At 41.0% G+C, this 17,935-nt stretch overlaps 1 protein-coding gene across 5 annotated transcripts in view; it reads left to right on the forward strand.

The window, feature by feature from the left end:
• LIMA1 (LIM domain and actin binding 1) overlaps positions 1-17,935 on the forward strand; it is a 236,304-nt gene that overhangs the window by 110,267 nt on the left and 108,102 nt on the right. For all 5 annotated transcript variants that reach the window (XM_029595006.1, XM_029595009.1, XM_029595011.1 and 2 more), the window contains exon 3: positions 17,356-17,401. In XM_029595006.1, the coding sequence (XP_029450866.1) occupies positions 17,356-17,401 (46 nt within the window). The remainder of the gene's footprint in view (positions 1-17,355; positions 17,402-17,935) is intronic.

A 17,935-nucleotide genomic window follows, 5' to 3' on the forward strand; every position in this document is an offset into this window, starting at 1 on the left:
CCATTGTTTACTTTTTTCCACTGAGAAAACTGACCAATTAGTCCTATTTTCTGTTCGCATTTTTTAACCCATTTGCAGTCTACAATAAAAGTCTCCTAGCCCATGACTTTTTAATTTTCTCATGGGGCATTTTATCAGATGCCTTTTGAAAATCCAAATAACACTACATCTATCTCACCATTATCCACATGTTTAACTCCTTCAAAAAAATGTAATAGATTTGTGCGGCAACATTTCCCTTGTATAAATACACGTTGGCTGGGTCCTATTAAACCAGATCTTTCTATATGTTCTGTGATTTTGGTCTTAGAATAGTTTCCATGATTTTTCCCAGCACTGAAGTCAGAATCACTGGTCTGTAATTTCCCAAATAACCTATGAAGCACTTTTTAAAGATAAGGATTACATTGGCCACTCTCCAATCTTTGGGTACAGTGGACAGTTTTAATGATAGGTTACAAATAACTCAAAAATGAAATTGCAGATCTGTTACTAGTAATTTCAGAACTCTGGGATATATACCATCTGGTCCGAGTGATTTGCTACTGTTTAGTTTGTCGATCTGCCTTATTACATCTTCCAACTTCACCATGATTTGAGTTCTTCTGAATTATCACCACTGTCTCTTATTGTTCCTATAAAAGCTTCACTTAAATTATAATTTTACTAGGTACTCATTTAAATCCATTATTTTTTTTAATTTAATAAATATAATATATAAGTAAGCAGCCCACTGAATTTTTTTTCCTGTGGTCAAATACAATACAGCATGTTTTCCACCTGCACAGAACTTAGTGGCTTTCACTCCATACAGAAAAGATGTAATCTGTTACGAATACAATATTCAGCCATAATTAACTATACAGTTGTCAGTTTTTACTTCAGCAATGACTTGGATAAGGAGAGAGATCCTACAAGCTGTTAAACTTTATGGCTGGCAACTGGAATATATCCTTAGCAACGCAGACAGAATAACTGGGCATATTAGATGGGTCAGTTGGTCCTTCTGCTATCATCTACGTTACTATAGATTTTTATTGAAATCTTTTGTAGACAGCATTGGGAGCTTTATTTTTTTGTTTTTAAAAAAAAATCTTACTGATTAAGGTTTTGTTGATCTTGTAATTCTTCAAAATTTTCAAAATATATTAGTAATCTAATTTTTGTTAATATTTGTGCTTTCTCTACTTTTGATATTTGATAAATAGTTTTTCTGTTCACTTACCACTAGTCTGGCTGTCATCTTACCCCATTCATTTCCACAAAGTTAAAATCTGTTCTCCATCAAGCAGGGCTGAATTAGCCATGATGTATGGCTGATGTTGTCTAATGGTGCCAGATGGAACTCTTTCTCCTAGCTCAGTAAAAGTTTTACTGAGCATGTTTGGTGGTTCCCATTTGTGTGCTGCCTCATGAGCTTCTTAGCTTGGTTTTGTCAGATCTTCTGCATGGACATGTGACCCTCTCGTATTTTTTCTTTTTTGCATGCCTTATTACAGCTAATAAAGGTTAAAAACAACACACACATATATTTAATACTTACACATCTTAATTCACATGCCAAGATATTAACAGAGGATGTTTACAATAACAATGGCAGAAAGACATACCTGTGCAGCAGAAGTAATACACTAAACAGTTTATAGAAATGAAAACCGCAAGGGAAGATCCCCCTGAGGAAGCCTTTTCTGGGCAAAACAAGGGTCTTTTTAGGGTTCCACGTTGATCTTTTGTTTGGCTTTCTGGTCATTTATTTATTTATTTATTTATTTATTTTGTATACCGACATTCGATCGAGATATCACATCGGTTTCCAGATAACTAAAGGAATAGGGTGGTAACAGCCCTATTTTACATTATAACATGGTATTAAATAGATATAAGAATATTTTACATTATAACATGGTAATAAATATAACAAGAATATTTTACATTATAACATGGTAATAAATATAACAAGTCATGTTTACATTGAAGACCCATGGAGGTCTGTATTTTTGTTTGTGAGGATACTTTCCGAGATTCATGCCGTCAGGGTGTTGTTGGAGTCTACACCTCATATTTTGTAATATTTAAAGACATTTATGGGAATTGATAAGATTCAAGGACATTTTTTAGTAATGAGGAATATATTAGCATTGTGTTAAAATAACTTCAAGAGTTTTACCCAATGATTATTATATAGAAGTTTAGATAATAGTATAAATGTCTAGATTTTTGATGGTCATAAAATTTATACAGTATGTTAACCAATGAATAAAGATTTTCTAATGTAATTCATGAAACATTTGTAGTTAAACTCATATATTTATAGATATATCTATCAGTCTATCTATCCATTCCCCCATGTTCCAATCTCTTGTTCTCTATGGATCATCTTATTGTATCTAAGTGAATGTTATCCTACAAGGAACATAAGATTTGCCATACTGGGTCAGACCAAAGGTCCATCAAGCCCAGTATCCTGTTTAACAATGGCCAATCCAGCTGACAGGTACCTGAAAGGATCCTAAAACGTGGATAATTTTCATGCTGCTTATCCCAAGGATAAGCAGTGGATTTCCCCAAGTCCAGCTTAATAATGGTTTATGGACTTTTCTTCCAGGAACTTGTCTGAACCTTTTTTAAACCCAGCTACACTAACAGCTTTCATCACATCCTCTGAATTCTAGAGTTTATGCATTGAGTAAAAAAATATTTTTTCCTATTTGTCTTAAATGTATAACCTAGTAACTTCATTGAATGTCCCTAGACTTTGTACTATTTAGAAGTATAAACCGACTTGTTTACTCATTCCAGTCCACTCATTTTATAGACCTATCATATCTCCCCTCAGCTGTCTCTCCTCCAAAATGAAGAGCTCTAACCTCTTTAGCCTTTCCTCATAGGGGAATTGTTCCATCTCCTTTCATTTTGATTGCTCTTCTCTGCACTGTTTCTAATTGTGCTTTCTCTTTTTTGAGATGTGACCAGAACTGCACACAATACTCAAGTTATGGTCACAGATCTGTGAAGATTAGAGGTGGTGTGCTTGCGAGAGAACTGGTCCTCTCTGCAATGCAGTGCTTCTGATAGAAAGTGAAGTTCATGTGAACTGTACAACATGTTTTCTGGCTTAAGATCCATGCAAGTCTTCCCCCATCTTTTGTATAGCAGTGTCTCTAACTTCAGTTAGTGTTTCACCAGCGATTATTTTTCTGGATTTCTTTTTAATTTTACTTTGTACAAAAGATGTATCTATATAAATATATTTCCAGGAAGATAGCTTGTGCTCTTTGATATTTGATTTTAATGTTAAAATTTCATATGATCTGAAATGCTTGGTGAACAAATAAAGGTCTTCCTTACCATATGTGGTGTAATGAAAGTAAAATGTATTGCCCTTAGATTCACTACCCCCCACAGATAGAACAGGTTCAAATTGTTCATTACTATACGGGAGTCTGTATCAAAATGAATAGTAGTGCTCTTATCTGTCTCAAGTAAAGGCAAAATTAATCCTCTCACATTGGCAATTTGGCTAGGATTCCTATCCAGAGAGAATGCATATGTAAAGTAAGCTCACCAGTATCTCACATCTACTCATCTTTAAATTGAGCTTCTATTGGTTTTTGTTTTTAGAGGTATTAATTTTTGTATTAAGATAGCAGCTACTCCTTTTTTTTTTTTTCTTCCTTCCTTGAAGGGAGAAAGCATTGTCTCTCTTCCCCCCACTTGTGATGACTATAAGATAACACACTATATGTAAGAATCCAGAAATGTTGGATGTGTTTGTGAAGGGGGTGGGGAGACTTTCCAAGGATCCATGCTTAGTGCTCAGATCGTTGCTGTACATGGTTTTGCATGAATGTGTACAAAAGCTAAAACCTGACAAAATCATCAGACCCAGGACAGGTGAACTTCATTCTGAGAAGGTCTGCATATGAAGTTTGATAGTGCATCCAGGACTTCAGCCACATTCATAGTTTTGAAAGTTTGCTGGTTTTGAATAAGTGGCTTTTATAAAATGTGCATTGCTGTCTACATGTACCCTATACAGGAGACAACTTTTAATTAGCAACAAAGTACAGGAGACTGTGGTGCTGATTTTAAGTGGCATCATTCCACAATGCAGTCAGTCATTAGTGGCAGAGAATCAGCTGGCTCCAGCCTGACGGCGATACTTATTCTACAAATATTCTTCCAAAGATGTGCCTTCAACTCTTCTCAGCATCTCTCTCTTCCTGTTCAGCAGCAGCAGTTGCCTGCTAGAGATAAACATAGAGGAAAGATATTTGTTTATTTAACTTTGCCTTCTTCAGTGGGAGGAAGGGTTCAGTCCTACTTTCCAGAATGGATTCACATCATCAAGGACAGGTGGGATTTGAAAATTGTGGAGTATGGTTACTGCTCACTCTCCTCTGACCCAATGGATTGCAGTCTTCAACTACAACCCTTCAATCTGCCCAGCTGCAGCTGGAGGCAGCATCTTTCCTTCAATAGAAAGTAATCAAACTTATCCCTTTGCAGAAGTATGGCCAGGGGTTCTAATCTCCCAAGAAGTCTGGAGAATGGAAACCTATCCTGGACTTTGGGAGAGAACAAATTGTTGTTTCAGGAGAGGTTCATAAAAACTACCAAACTGGCTCTGTCCATCAAGCCCAGTATCCTGTTTCCAGCCGTGGCCAATCCAGGTCAGAAGTGCCTGGCAGGATCCCAAATAGTAGATTCCATGCCTCTTCTACTCAGGGATAAGCAGTGGTTTTCCACAAGTCTACCTGGTTAATAATTATTTTTATGGATCTTTTCTCCATGAACTTGTCCAAACTTTTTTTTTTTTAAGCCAGCTATGCTAACTGCTTTTACCAGTCCTCTAGCATTGAATTTCAGAGCATATTGTACTTTGAGCGAAAAATTTTCTCCAATTTGTTATAAATGTAATACTTAGCAACTTCATGGATTGTCCCTTAGTCTTTGTATTTTCTGAAATATTAGTATTTACCTTTTACACACCACATTTTTTTTATAGATCTCTATCCTATCTCCCCTCAGCTGTCTCCAAGCTGAAGAACAACCTTTTTAGCCTTTCCTCATAGGGGACCTTTTCTAGCCCCATATTTTCATTGCTCTTTTCTATACCTTTCTTAGTTCTGCAATATCTTTTTTGAGATACAGCTGCCAGAATTGCACAAGATGATTCTTCCCTTCATTCAACTGACAGATTGCATGTGTGTTCTGGATACATATGCACATATTACCATTCACCTCACCCCAAGAATATTCACTTAGTGCCTTGTATAAGTGCCTACACAGCTTAGTTGGCAGGAGTCTGCATTCTCCCATACCTGGATGATTGGTTAGTGTCAGATTCATCTCCAATGAGTTCCTGACCCCTATGAGACAGCCATCTGGCTTCTTCAGTCCCTGGATTTTGTGGTCAACTTCTCCAAGTCTAACTTAATCCTGTCTCAAAGAATTTGGTTCATAGGAGCATGGATAGACTCACTTCAGGAGAAAGGGATTCTACCCACTGAAAGAGCTGCCTTTCTGGTGGGCCTAGTAAGGTCTTTTTTCTACAGCAGGACAGAGAATCAAGATTGGTCTTGGGTTGACTTGGACACATGGCCACAGCAGTGCATGTAATTCCACTGACTCACTTGTACATGTAGGGCCTTCATCGGGTCCTCCGAAGCAGGTGGAATCAATTCTATCACCAATTCACCAAATCTCAGTAACCCTCTAGTGGTGAATGAATCCAGAGGTTCTAAAGATTGGCCTCACTGCATATCCCAGCACATCAAGTGACCCTCTATAGACACCTCCACCAAGGAGTGGGAGGCACACACTGGTATGGTGAGGCTTGTGGTCCCTAGTGGATAGTCATCTGCAGATTAATTATATGCAACTGCATGCCATTTGCAATACCCTAAGGGCTTTCTTACCTATTTTTGAATAAGAGAATCTTTATTCAGACAACTAGGTGGCCATTTTCTACATAAATGGAGGCCCAGTCTCATTCACTCTTTGCCAGGAGGCCTTCTGAATCTGATCATGGCTCAGACTTCAGGATACTTATCTCCAAGTGACCTACCTTCTGAGAATCAGCGATACATTGGTGGACCGCCTCAGCAGAGTAGTACAACCCCATGAGTGATCCTTGAATAAAAGGGTCGCAGACGACTTGCTCAGTTGCTGGGGAACACTTGTGATTTACCTTTTTGCCTTTGAGGACAACAAAGGTTGAAGATCTGTTCAATGCATCTGAACAACTAAAGATAAACTCCTTATGCTTTTTGTTTTAGAAGGAGCTCTGGTCTACTTTGTGCATACCCACCAATTACTCTTATTGTCAGGACAGTCCAGGAGGCCCTTCAAGATGGACAGAGTGAAGTTAATCTTCATATCACAGGCTGGGTTGCGACAAGTGTGGTATCCATAATCTTGCCTATCTTTTAGTCTCCAATTCCAATGGGGATGTCTCTGACTCTCATCACACTGGACAACAGCAGGTTCTGCTATCCAAACCTGCCTTTGCTGGCACTTACTGCATGCATGTTAAACTTCAGTTTCCTCCTTTCAAAGGAGGTGAAGGACATGCTTATTTCAACTTGAAAGCCTTCAAAGAGAAGATACTACAATTTCAAATGGAAGAAGTTTTTTTTTTATATGATATGGATCCAATCAACTATAGGCCCAGGCAATTGCTTCAGCACCTCTTCAGTCAAGATTTCTCTGTGCAATTGTGGAATATCACCAGCAGATGAAGAGGTTCAGATTTTCTTTCATCTTTTAGTGTCAAAATTCAAGAAAGCTTTAAGGTGTTCATTGCCTTCAATTAGTAAACATCCAGTGCCTTGGGACCTCAGTGTTGTCATAGTTCAATTGGTGAAACTTCTCTTGGAACCTCAAATCAGTGGACTGGAACGTGTACTTCATTACTTTCACCTTGACATGAAGAGTAAGTGAACTACAGGCTCTAACTTCAAATTCACCATACCTGCAGTTTTTTCACAACAGGTTCTACAAACTTTCTGCAAGTACCTTCCAAAACTGGTATATCTGTTCTACATTAATCAAGCTATTGTGCTGCCAACTTTCTTTCCAAACCTATAAGCATGTTCTGCCTGCCCAGACTCATTTTGATGGCTTTATTTGGGGAACCAAAGCTTCTGCTTACCAGCCGTCCTAATATACAATTAACTTGGCATTTTGACAGTATTTGTCCCAATATAGAACATTAGTGAAAGTGACATTATAACCAATAGACCATGCCACAAAAAGGTAAAGGAATACTAATGCTAGTCTGAGCTGAAACAACTTAATAATCTCCCCTCTCCCACCACCACCTTATATGGTGACTGGCACTATTGCATGCATGCGTCATGGGTGAGAAAACAAATAAGTAGTGTGAATTTCCAACAACTGTCAGACTTGCATGCATAAAACAAACCAGTTATACTGTTGTACTGAGCAAGTGCTATGAACAGCCACAAGCTTTCAACCATGCAAACAATTACGATTCTGTCCATATTTTCACTTACTGCTCATATGTATAGTACCTTATCACAAAGTATCCTCCAGCAATCGGGGCATCTCATTATTCAGGCAAACATTGGGTGGAAATCCTAGGGGCGGGGTTCCCTGGATATGTGCTCCATATCAGGAGCAGGGTTGTTGAATGTTCTGTATTGCTCTGAAAAAGCAAGACATTTCAGTAAAATAAATAAAATTAATGGGTGGGCCCATAGTGAATTCAAGGGCCCACGGCTTACCTGGGGCCGTGGGCCGAAGACCGGTGGGGATCCGGCGTCGGCGGGCGGTGCTGACTAACAGCATCTGGGCGCTCCAAGGGCGGCATGGGCCGACGTCATCAGGGCGCGTCGTGACATCGGCAGTGTCACCACGCACGGGGGGGGGGGAGGCTTCATCGGGGACGGCTGCGGCCGGCCCTGATGACGTCGGCCCGAGTATTTAAGGCATGGGCCGCACCGCAGCCAGCCTCTTTCCGGCGACCTACTTTCCCACCCCAGGGAAGGATTAAAGGTGCCGAGGATCAGTGTGGGGATAGGGCACCAACGTGCTCATAGGTAATGTCGCAGCTTGAGGGGCGGGTACACGGGCCAATAGAGACTTATTGGACATAGGTCAGCCACGGGGCTGACAAAAGGCAGGTTGTCGGAGGGGTCGGGACCACGCCCGGAGGCAGGGCCCCCTTGCTTGTAAACGTGGCGAGGGGTTGGAAGTGATGTCACCTTGCTAGATTTGTGGCGGGCGGCAAAAAGGGGCGTGGTCCCGGTAACGGTGAAACCGAAGGATTGGCCCGGGTGGGTGAAGTCGTTATAATGTTGAGTTCATATTAACTGTTATGTTAATAAAAGCTGTGGCCAATTAATACCAAGATTACTGTGTGTAACATGCAATTATTTGGGGAATGGGAAAGGGGCAGGATGTCGAAGGGAGCCAGGGAGGGGTCATGGCTCCCAGAGTCAAATTAAAATAAAGGTTAGCAAACAATATATAAAATATTTTCTTGACTAGCTTTTGGGTGCTAATACTCTTCCTCTGGTCAAAATAGAATAAGTAAAAAATATTACCTGAAAATGTGAATCTTATGATTCAAACTCTCCCCATATGCTATCATTGGTATGCTTTTTATTTCCAATTATGTATATGAGGGGGGGGGGGGGGGAGTTTGGGTGATGAACAGGTAATAGTCACATTTTATGGCTTATAATGAGTTAAGAAACAGGTCTTCGGAACGAACAAGAAAGGACTCTGTGTCTGAACCTTTTAACTTCAAAAGTCTTATGTTCCTGGATTGTTAAATTTTTATTTAATTATGCTGATCATAAAGCCATTGATGTACTGGTCTGGTTCCAGAAAGTAACCTGAAGAAGGGAGTTTAAAAAATCCTTAAAGACCTAACTCTTCAAAGCAGCATTTGACATTGTTGCCTAGAGGTTACTTTACGTAGAGTGCTCCATTGTTTTGTTTTATGTTTGTGCTTTGTAAATATTTTATGAATGTTTTTACTGTAAGCCACCCCTAACACTTTTTTCTCTGGAGGGGCAGTATATAAATACCTGTAAATATTAGCTCCTGAAAGCTAGTCAAGAAATGTTAGTTCAATTAAAAGGTTTCACTTTTTTTTTAAATTTAACAACCTTTATTTCCATACATTCAAGTGAACTAATACGGCAGCCATGCTACTCTAGCCAAAATTAATAAAATATGTAGTATAAATATATATAACTTTATTTGAAGAGAGAGTGCAAGGATCCACAGATAAGGCACATCAGTTGGCGATAATTCACCCTCCCCTCCCACTTCCTCCAGTTAAATCATTACTTCCTCTGCATTCTGACAGGTCAGTCCCCCACCAATGGGTTATGCACCTCTGCCAGCATATGAAGACGGAGCAAAAACTGACGTCATGGCTATATAGTCCCGTCTGGACATCAGCCCACCAGTATTCTCCATCTCCAGCTGATGGTGGACATGCATTTCCCTACGGAGGATTGCCTGTGAGCAAGAAAGTAAAGATAGAAAGGAGGAAAGAAGTGCAAAAGGAGATATCAGGAAGATGAAATGTTTATATAGCACTGCTTGCCTACTGAGGTGATAGCGTTCGGTCCCTCCCTCAGTAGAGTGCCTTCAGTCTGGTAGTCTTGGGTGATGTGGACTTAAAATTCAATTAGCGGTTGCAGGCTGAGAGATGCTCGGTGGTGAAGGCCTTTGCCCTCTTCTCCTGTAGCCAGGACCTGTTCCTGCTCTCAGCCAGGGAGGGCTGAGCTCAAGTAAAAGTTTTTACTATATATATAAGGCAGGATAACGGAGAGAAGTTTTCCTACTGGGTCTGTTTCCTCGATGTTTGGCCGCCTCGCTCATATCTCTGGGGAGTTCTGTGAGGGTGGAGGTAGTTTACACACAGCAGGTTGAGCAGCCATTTGGCTAGGTCCCATTCTCAGGCTTCTCCTTTTTTGGCTTATGTAGGCTGTGAGGGTGATTTTGCGTATTTTTCGCTGTGTCCCTATTGTATGTCCAAAATTGGCTATTAAATGGGGGCAAACCACAGGTTCCTCATTTGCCAGAGGACAAGAAGCCAGTTTCCCGGACTTTTCAGGCACGTGGCCACTCTCAGGACTACCGGTGTCTTTGGCTTTAATAGGGGAAGTTCTTCCCAGAGATCCCATCCCTTCCACAGATCTCAGTCCTTTTGCCCCCAAAGGCCTGAAAAAGAATACTGGCTCCAGAACTGGCGCCCCTCTATCATCTCCTGTTGGTGCAGGAGATAGGTGGGTGCCTCTCTGTTTTATCACAGGTGGGTCCAGATTACTTCAGATCAATGTGTCCTCGAAGTGGTTTGGGATGGATATGCTCTGGAATTTCTTCGCATCCGTCCAGATACCTTTATAATATTTCCATACAGCTCCACTCAGAAGAGGGTAGCAGTGGAAGCTACATTACAAAGGCTGTTGGACTTGAAAGTGGTGATTCACGTTCCCAAATCGCAACAAAATACGGGCTGTTCCATTTATTTTGCTGTGCCCAAGAAGGAACGGTCTTTTCGACACATACTGGGTCTCAAGGGCATCAACCATCATTTGTGTCAAGCATTTCAGGATGGAAACGGTGTGCTCTGTCAATGGCAGTACAAGCAGGGGAATACCTCATGTCTCTGGATCTGACAGAGGCATATCCGTATAGTCTCATTCATCAAACAACTGTTCCTTCGGTTTGCCATTCTGATAAGTCATTACCAGTTTCAGGCCTTTTTCCTTTTTGGGCTGGCCATGGTATCCTGGACCTTTTCCAAGGTCATGGTGGTGGTAGCGGCAACCCTACGCAAAAACAGAATTCTAGTTCCTTCCTATCTTGACAACTAGTTGATTCGGGTTAAGATCTTTGGAGAGTCTTTGCGCTTCTGACAAAGTGGTTTCATTGTTACAGGACCTAGGCTGGGTGGTGAATCTGGCCAAGAGAATTTTCAGCTGTTTCAGACTTTGGAGTATCACAGGGTTCACTTTGATACAAGGCAGGGCAGAGTCTTTCTGCTGAAGACTCAGATCCAAAGGTTGATGATTCGAGTTTGAATCCTGATGAATACTGCTCACCCAACTGTGTGGTCTTATCTGCAGGTCCTGGGGTTTTTGGCTGCCAATTTGGAAGTAGTTCCCTGGGCAAGGGCACATATGTGACCTCTTCAACATTTGTTGCTTTCAGTTGCAGAATTATGTGGTGAGGCTGCTCCTACCATTGGAGGTGAGGTCTCATTTGAACTGGTGGTTAAGGGCAAATCATCTCTCTGGTTACGCCAGATTGGTTGGTACTCAAGACTGATGCAAGCCTTCTGGGCTGGGGAGCTCACTGTCAGGAGTTGATAGTGTAAGGTCACTGGAATGCAAAGGAGCGGCAGTGGAACATCAACAGATTGGAAGCACGGGCAGTTCGGTTAGCGTGCTTGCAGTTTGCCGAGCATCTAATTTTACCAGTAGAAGAAACAATTGAAAAAACGTTGAACCTAGCAATGTTATACCTAGATATAATTAAACAACTACTAAGCCAAATGGAATTAGTAATTAATATTGAAAAAACAGAATTCATACACCTTGAACGAAAAACCACTGAATTAATCCAGAATCCCATCAAACTTAAAAATGATCAGATAGTAGAACTAACCGAAAAAGCTCATAACCTAGGAGTAATAATTGACAATGAAATCAACCTCAAACACATATCATTGAAAGTTAGGGAGGGCTACGCTAAACTAATGGTCCTTAGAAAACTAAAACCCCTATTAACCCAAGTACACTTTCGAACTGTTCTACAAGCGCTTATATTCGCTAGCACAGATTATTGTAACACACTCTTCCTTGGATTACCATATACAACACTAAGACCACTACAAATCTTACAGAACTCTGCAGCCAGAATTCTAACTGGAAAAAGCAGAAGGGCCCACATCACTCAAACACTTGCCGAATTACACTGGCTGCCTATCGAACAAAGAGTACAATTTAAAACACTATGCACAATCCACAAGCTAATCAATGAAGAAAATACGGACTGGTTGAACACTGCATTACAGCTACATGTTCCACAAAGACATCTCAGATCAGCAAATAAAGCTCTACTGACCATACCCTCTGTAAAGACAGCTAGACTGACACAAGTAAGGGAGAGAGCACTATCAATAGCCGGCCCAATTTTATGGAACTCAATGCCACCCGAAATAAGATTAATGAGAGATTTAAAACTCTTCAAAAAGAGCTTAAAAACTTGGCTTTTCAAAAAAGCTTTTCAAAGTGAGAATGGGGAATAGATAGTACTAAGAAACAAGAAAAGGACTCATATACACAGGCAAACAAAAAGTCACCGGAGAACATATATGCGGTTTTTATTTTTTATTTTTATCATACTTAAGTATTAAGTTAAAGAATTACAGTACACCGCATATATGGATAGTCCATAAAGGTAATTACAATACATATTACATATAGTATATAGTATTTGAGTCATGTAACTGAACAATTCCGGCACCTACCAGTTAAATTACAATCTATTTCAAATTTTTTCATGTGCCTATTTGTAAACCATTGTGACGGTATATTACTGAACGACGGTATAGAAAAGTTTTTAAATAAATAAATCTAGAGACTCGGGCGGTCCAGATAATGTCCAACAATGCAACGACTGTGGCTTACAACAATCAGAGTGGAACCAAGAGTCAACAGGTGTTAAAGGAGATAGATGTGCTCATGGTGTGGGTGAAGCAACATCATCTAGGCATAATCCACTTCTCACTTTGCTGGAAAGGACAATATCAGAGCAGACTTCCTCAGCAGGAGAAACTTGGACCCAGGAGAGCAGGAGGAGCGGACAGATATGAAGCCTTTCAGCTCCTTGTGAACCACTAGAGCCTACCGGATCTAGACCTATTGGTGACCTTCAAGAATGCGAAGGGTCCGTGCTTTTGCAGTCACAGACGAGACCCAAAAGCACCAGGCATCGATGCTCTTATTCAGGAGTGACCACACGTCACCCTGCTCTTTGCGTTTCTGCTCTGGCCTCTGATAGGCAGGATTGTTCGGAAGATTGCAAATCAAACCAACACTGTCCTTTTATTGGCTCCGGTTTGGGCTCGGAGGCCTCATGGTATACCGATCTCCAGAGATTGCTAGTGGGCAGTAACCTCAGGCTACCATTTCAAAAGGATCTGTTGTGGCAGGGGCCCATTGTGGACGAGGATCCGGGTCAATTTGTCTTACGGTTTGGCCATTGAAAGAGCTCTGTTGTTAAAGCGCAGTTATTTGCCTGCTGTGATTTCCACCTTACTTCAGCCCAGGAAATTTTCTACTTCTCTAGTCTAGTCTATATTAGAGTTTGGAGAGTTTTCAAGGCCTGGTGTTCTGAGAGAAGTTCTCAACCTCTCAAGGTGGATATTCCTTTTGATTTTGGAATTCTTACAGAATGGCTTGCGGGCTTGGCCCTTAACACCTTGAAAGTTCAAGTTGTAGCTCTTGCTTGTTATAGGGGGAGGGCCTTTGTCTTCCCATCCCAACGTGCTCTATTTCTTGAAGATAGTTAAGCATCCTTGCCCCCCCCCCCCCCTTATGGCTTCTGGTACCTTTTTTTGGAACCTTAATTTGATCTTGGAGTTCTTGGTGGGTCCGACCTTTCGGCCGCTGTGTGCTCTTTCCTTGCAACTGCTGATCTTGGAGACAGTTTTTCTGGTAGCAATCTGTTCACCACGTCAGCTCTCTGAATTTCTAGCTCTTTCTTGCCAGGAACCTTTTCTGTGTATGACTCCAGGAGCGGGACAGATTGGGACTATGCCCTCTTTCTTGCCAAAAGCCGTTTCAGAGTTTAATTTGAATCTGTCCATTTCCCTGCCCACCTTGGACAAGGACAGAGTTGAAAGCGAATGCTGTCTTTTGTGTTCCTTGGACATCAAGCATCATTTGCTGCAGTACTTGGAGATAACTAAATCTGTTGGAAGTCTGTTTGCCTGTTTGTGCTCCATGGTGGCGGTAAACAGGGAGCACCAACAACGCGGGCAACGATAGCCCCTTGGATTAAGGAAGTCATTACGGCAGCTTATGTGGCTGCTGAGCTTGCCTCACCGAAACAGATTAGATCGCAATCCATGAGGGCTCAGGCGGTATCGTGGGCGGAATTTATTTTGTTGCAACCTTTTGAGATTTGCCGAACGGCGATGTGGTCATCTTTGCACACCTTTTCCAAGCATTACCGCTTGGATTTTCAGGCTAGAGAGTACACCGTGTTTGCACAGGTGGTTTTGACTGGACTGCTGGCGGCCTCCTGCCCTTTTTGGGATTAGCTTTGGTACATCTACTGGTGGGGATTGACCTGCCAGAATGCAGAAGAAGGAGAAATTACTACTTACCTGTTAATTTCCTTTCCTCTAATAAGAGCAGGTTAATTTCAGACCCACTCTAGGCTGCCCATGTTGAATTTATGGTTAGCCTTTTCAGGTTGAACATTGCAGAGCGTGATTCCTGCTCTTTGATGAATACTGTTATGTAGCTTTTCTAGCCCTTTAATTTAGTGCATCTGTGACTACTTTTGTTTCAGCTCAGTGTTCCCGTTGGGTTGGAAGAATGACTGTTTGATTGCTGCTAATAATAATGTTCAAGAATAATCAGTTTGTCCACAGTTTGGCTTTTCCAGAGAATACCGGCGGGCTGATGTCGTGGTGGGACTGTATAGCTGTGTTAGATTTTGTTCTGTCTCCGTCTGCTGGCAGAGGTGCATAACCCACTGGTGGGGATTAACATGCCCTCATTAGAGGGAAGGAAATTATCGGGTAAGTAGTAATTTCTCCATTATAAAGATAAATACTTACAGGCATGATCAGAAAAACTTTCTAGTATTCAGACTTTTTACTCAGTACTTTGAGACACCTTTTGCAGTGATTACAATGTTGAGTATGACTTTACAATCTTAGCATACCTGGATTTGAGGATTTTCTCCCATTCTTCTCTGCAGATCCTCCCAAGCTTGGATGGGGGAAGCATCAGTGCACAGCTATTTTCAGATCTCTCAAGCAATGTTTGATTGGGTTCAAGTCTGGGCTCAAGTCCGGGCTACTCAAGGACATTCACAGACTTGTCCCGAAGCCACTCCTGCATTGTCTTGGCTGTGTGCTTAGGGTCATTGTCCTGTTGGAAGGTGAATTGTCTCCCCAGTCTGAGGTCCAGAGCACTCTGGAGCAGGGTTTCATCAAGGATCTCTCAGTACTTTGCTCTGTTCATCTTTCCCGCAATCCTGACTAGTCTCCTAGATCCTGCAGCTGAAAAGCATCTCAACAGCAAGATGCTGCTACCACCTTGCTTCATTATAGAAATATTTGCTAGGTCTTAAGTAGTGCCTGGTTTCCTCCAGACATGAAGCTTTGCATTCAGGCCAGAATTCCAGATTTTAGTTTTGGTTTCATCAGACCAGAGAATCTTGTTTCTTATGCTCTTGAGAGTCCTTTAAGTGCCTTTTGGCAAATGCCAAGTGAGCTGTCATATGCGTTTTACTGAGGAGTGGCGTCCGTCTGGCCACTCTACCATAAAGGCCTGATTGGTGGAGTGCTTCAGAGATGGGAGAACCTTCCAGAAAGACAACCAACTCCATAGCAGAACTCTGGTGCTGTCAGAGTGAACATCTGGTTATTGGTCACCTCCCTGACCCAAGGCCCTTCTCCTCTGATTGCTCAGTTTGGACAGGTGGCCAGCTTTAGGAAACGCCCTGGTGGTTCCAAACTTCTTCCATTTAAGAATGATGGAGGCCATTGTGTTCTTTGAGACCTCCAATGCTGCAGTAATTATTTTTGTCCCCTTCCCCAGATCTGTGGCTTGACACAATCCTGTCCCAGAGGTCTACAGACAATTCCTTCAATTTCATGGCTTTGGTTTTGATCTCAACATCTAACAAAATAGAGAGACAATAAATTCCATCAATATTATATTTATTTGTGTAGAAAACCCCACATATCTCTACATAGACAATTTAAAACTAAACTAGCACATTCATACTCACACACTGCACTGTCAACTGTGGGATCTTATATAGACAGGTGTGTGCCTTGCCAAATCATGTCCAATCAATTGAATTTACCACAGATGGACTTCAATCAGGTTGAAAAAAAACATCTCAAGAATGATCAATGGAAACAGGATGCACATGAGTTCAATTTTGATTGTCATAGCAAAGGGTCTGACTACTTAAGTAAATGTGATATTGAATTTTTTTAATTGCACAAATTTCTACAAACTTGATTTTGTGTTGTCGTCATGGGGTGTTGTGTGTAGATTGAGGAGGGAAAAGCATATTCATTTTAGATTAAGGCTGTAACATAAAACTATGGAAAATCTGAATGCACTGTATTCTTTCTTTCTTATGTGAATGCCATGGTTACCTGTTTTGTCTCAGGACATCCGTGTTGGCCTGAGTTGCCAGTGTGCCTCAGAGAATATGGATGTGGCATCCTAGCCAGATGTCCATCTATCCCTATTTTCCCAATCTCACATTCGCTATGTATCATTTTATTTATTGTATCTGAGTGAATGCTATCCTACAAAGAAAATATCTTCAGATTTGTGGGGAGCAATGGTGGTGTTTGTGAGGGAGCTGGTCCTTCCTGTTGTATAGCATCGCTGATGGGAAGTAAGTGTGCAGTGTACCTTTTTGTTTTCTATATAAGGATCCTTGTGAGTCTTCCCCTAATTATTGTAAAGCAGTATCTTTAACTTCATTCTAATTATGGTAGTGTGTTTCATCAGAAAAGATAGGTTTCTGATTTCTTTTAACTTGGCTGTTTCTCCACTGATATGTATTGAGTTGGACAGTGTAGATGTATTTGGACATGTTAAAAAAGAGAGTGATCAAAGTGTGGGCAAGCCTTTATGGCTTTTTGTCCTGATTTAAGATAACACTATGGGATCCTGCTCCAAATGATTTCCTCCACCTAGTTCCAGATGTTGGTGATGACTGTGATCTCCTGTCTGAAAAGGGATAATGAGGGTCATGTATATTTGCAATAAACTGGTAATTTATTGAATGAGTCAGCAATGGAACTGCTTTAAAGGTGATGTGTGGAGGAGCGGATGGGGGTTCATTATGTCAAAATGCAGGAGCACCGAGACTTAAACCCTGCCAGCCTGAAGTGCAGAAACTGGATTTGGGATTCAGGCCCAGATTTTCTACATGGCAGCCTACAGCATTGCCTCTAAACCAATGGGCAGGCCTGAGTATTCCTTTTCAATTATCCTCTCTTAACAGGGAAATTATTTGAAAGCAGAAAATGCAGGGATCTCGTAATTCAAATGACAGTAACGTCCTTGTTTTTTGTTTTTTTTTTTTCCAAAGGTATCAGAAGGCTGCAGAAGAAGCGAGTGCAGAAAAGAAGAGACATGTGAGTATTTAGTATATGGTCCTCATTTCTAACGAGTTGTGCGAGACTTGACTGTACAAGTGCATGCAGACTTTGGGGCAAACCTTGCTTGATCTGGAATTTCCAGGCCAAAGAAATATTCCTATCGAATTCAGCACTTCTCCCTCTTTGCTGTCTTGTATATTTGAGAAGCGGATCTATTTTCTTCTCCCTTCTAGAAACAGCAGTACTAGCTAATTTATTCAAAATAGAAATTTTGTCTGTTTCTTTGCCAATAGTTTGCTCTCTTCATCTTATTCTTGGGTTACTTTTTGGCTTTATATATTTTTGGACTATTTTACACACATCCATTTTTTTTTTAAACCTTTTCCAAAGCCAGCTGTCATTTTTTATGCTTTACATGTGTTGTTGGTATGTCTGTTCCGATGAGTATTTATTAAATACTTGATAAATACTTTATATAGATTCTTAGCGATAACAGGAACTTTCAAAAACTTTAAATGCTAATCTCAGGAATTAGACTGATCAGAATGAAAAGTCAAACTTTAATAACAG

The sequence above is a fragment of the Rhinatrema bivittatum genome, chromosome 3 (assembly GCF_901001135.1).
Source record: "Rhinatrema bivittatum chromosome 3, aRhiBiv1.1, whole genome shotgun sequence".
NCBI classification, from domain to species: domain Eukaryota; kingdom Metazoa; phylum Chordata; class Amphibia; order Gymnophiona; family Rhinatrematidae; genus Rhinatrema; species Rhinatrema bivittatum.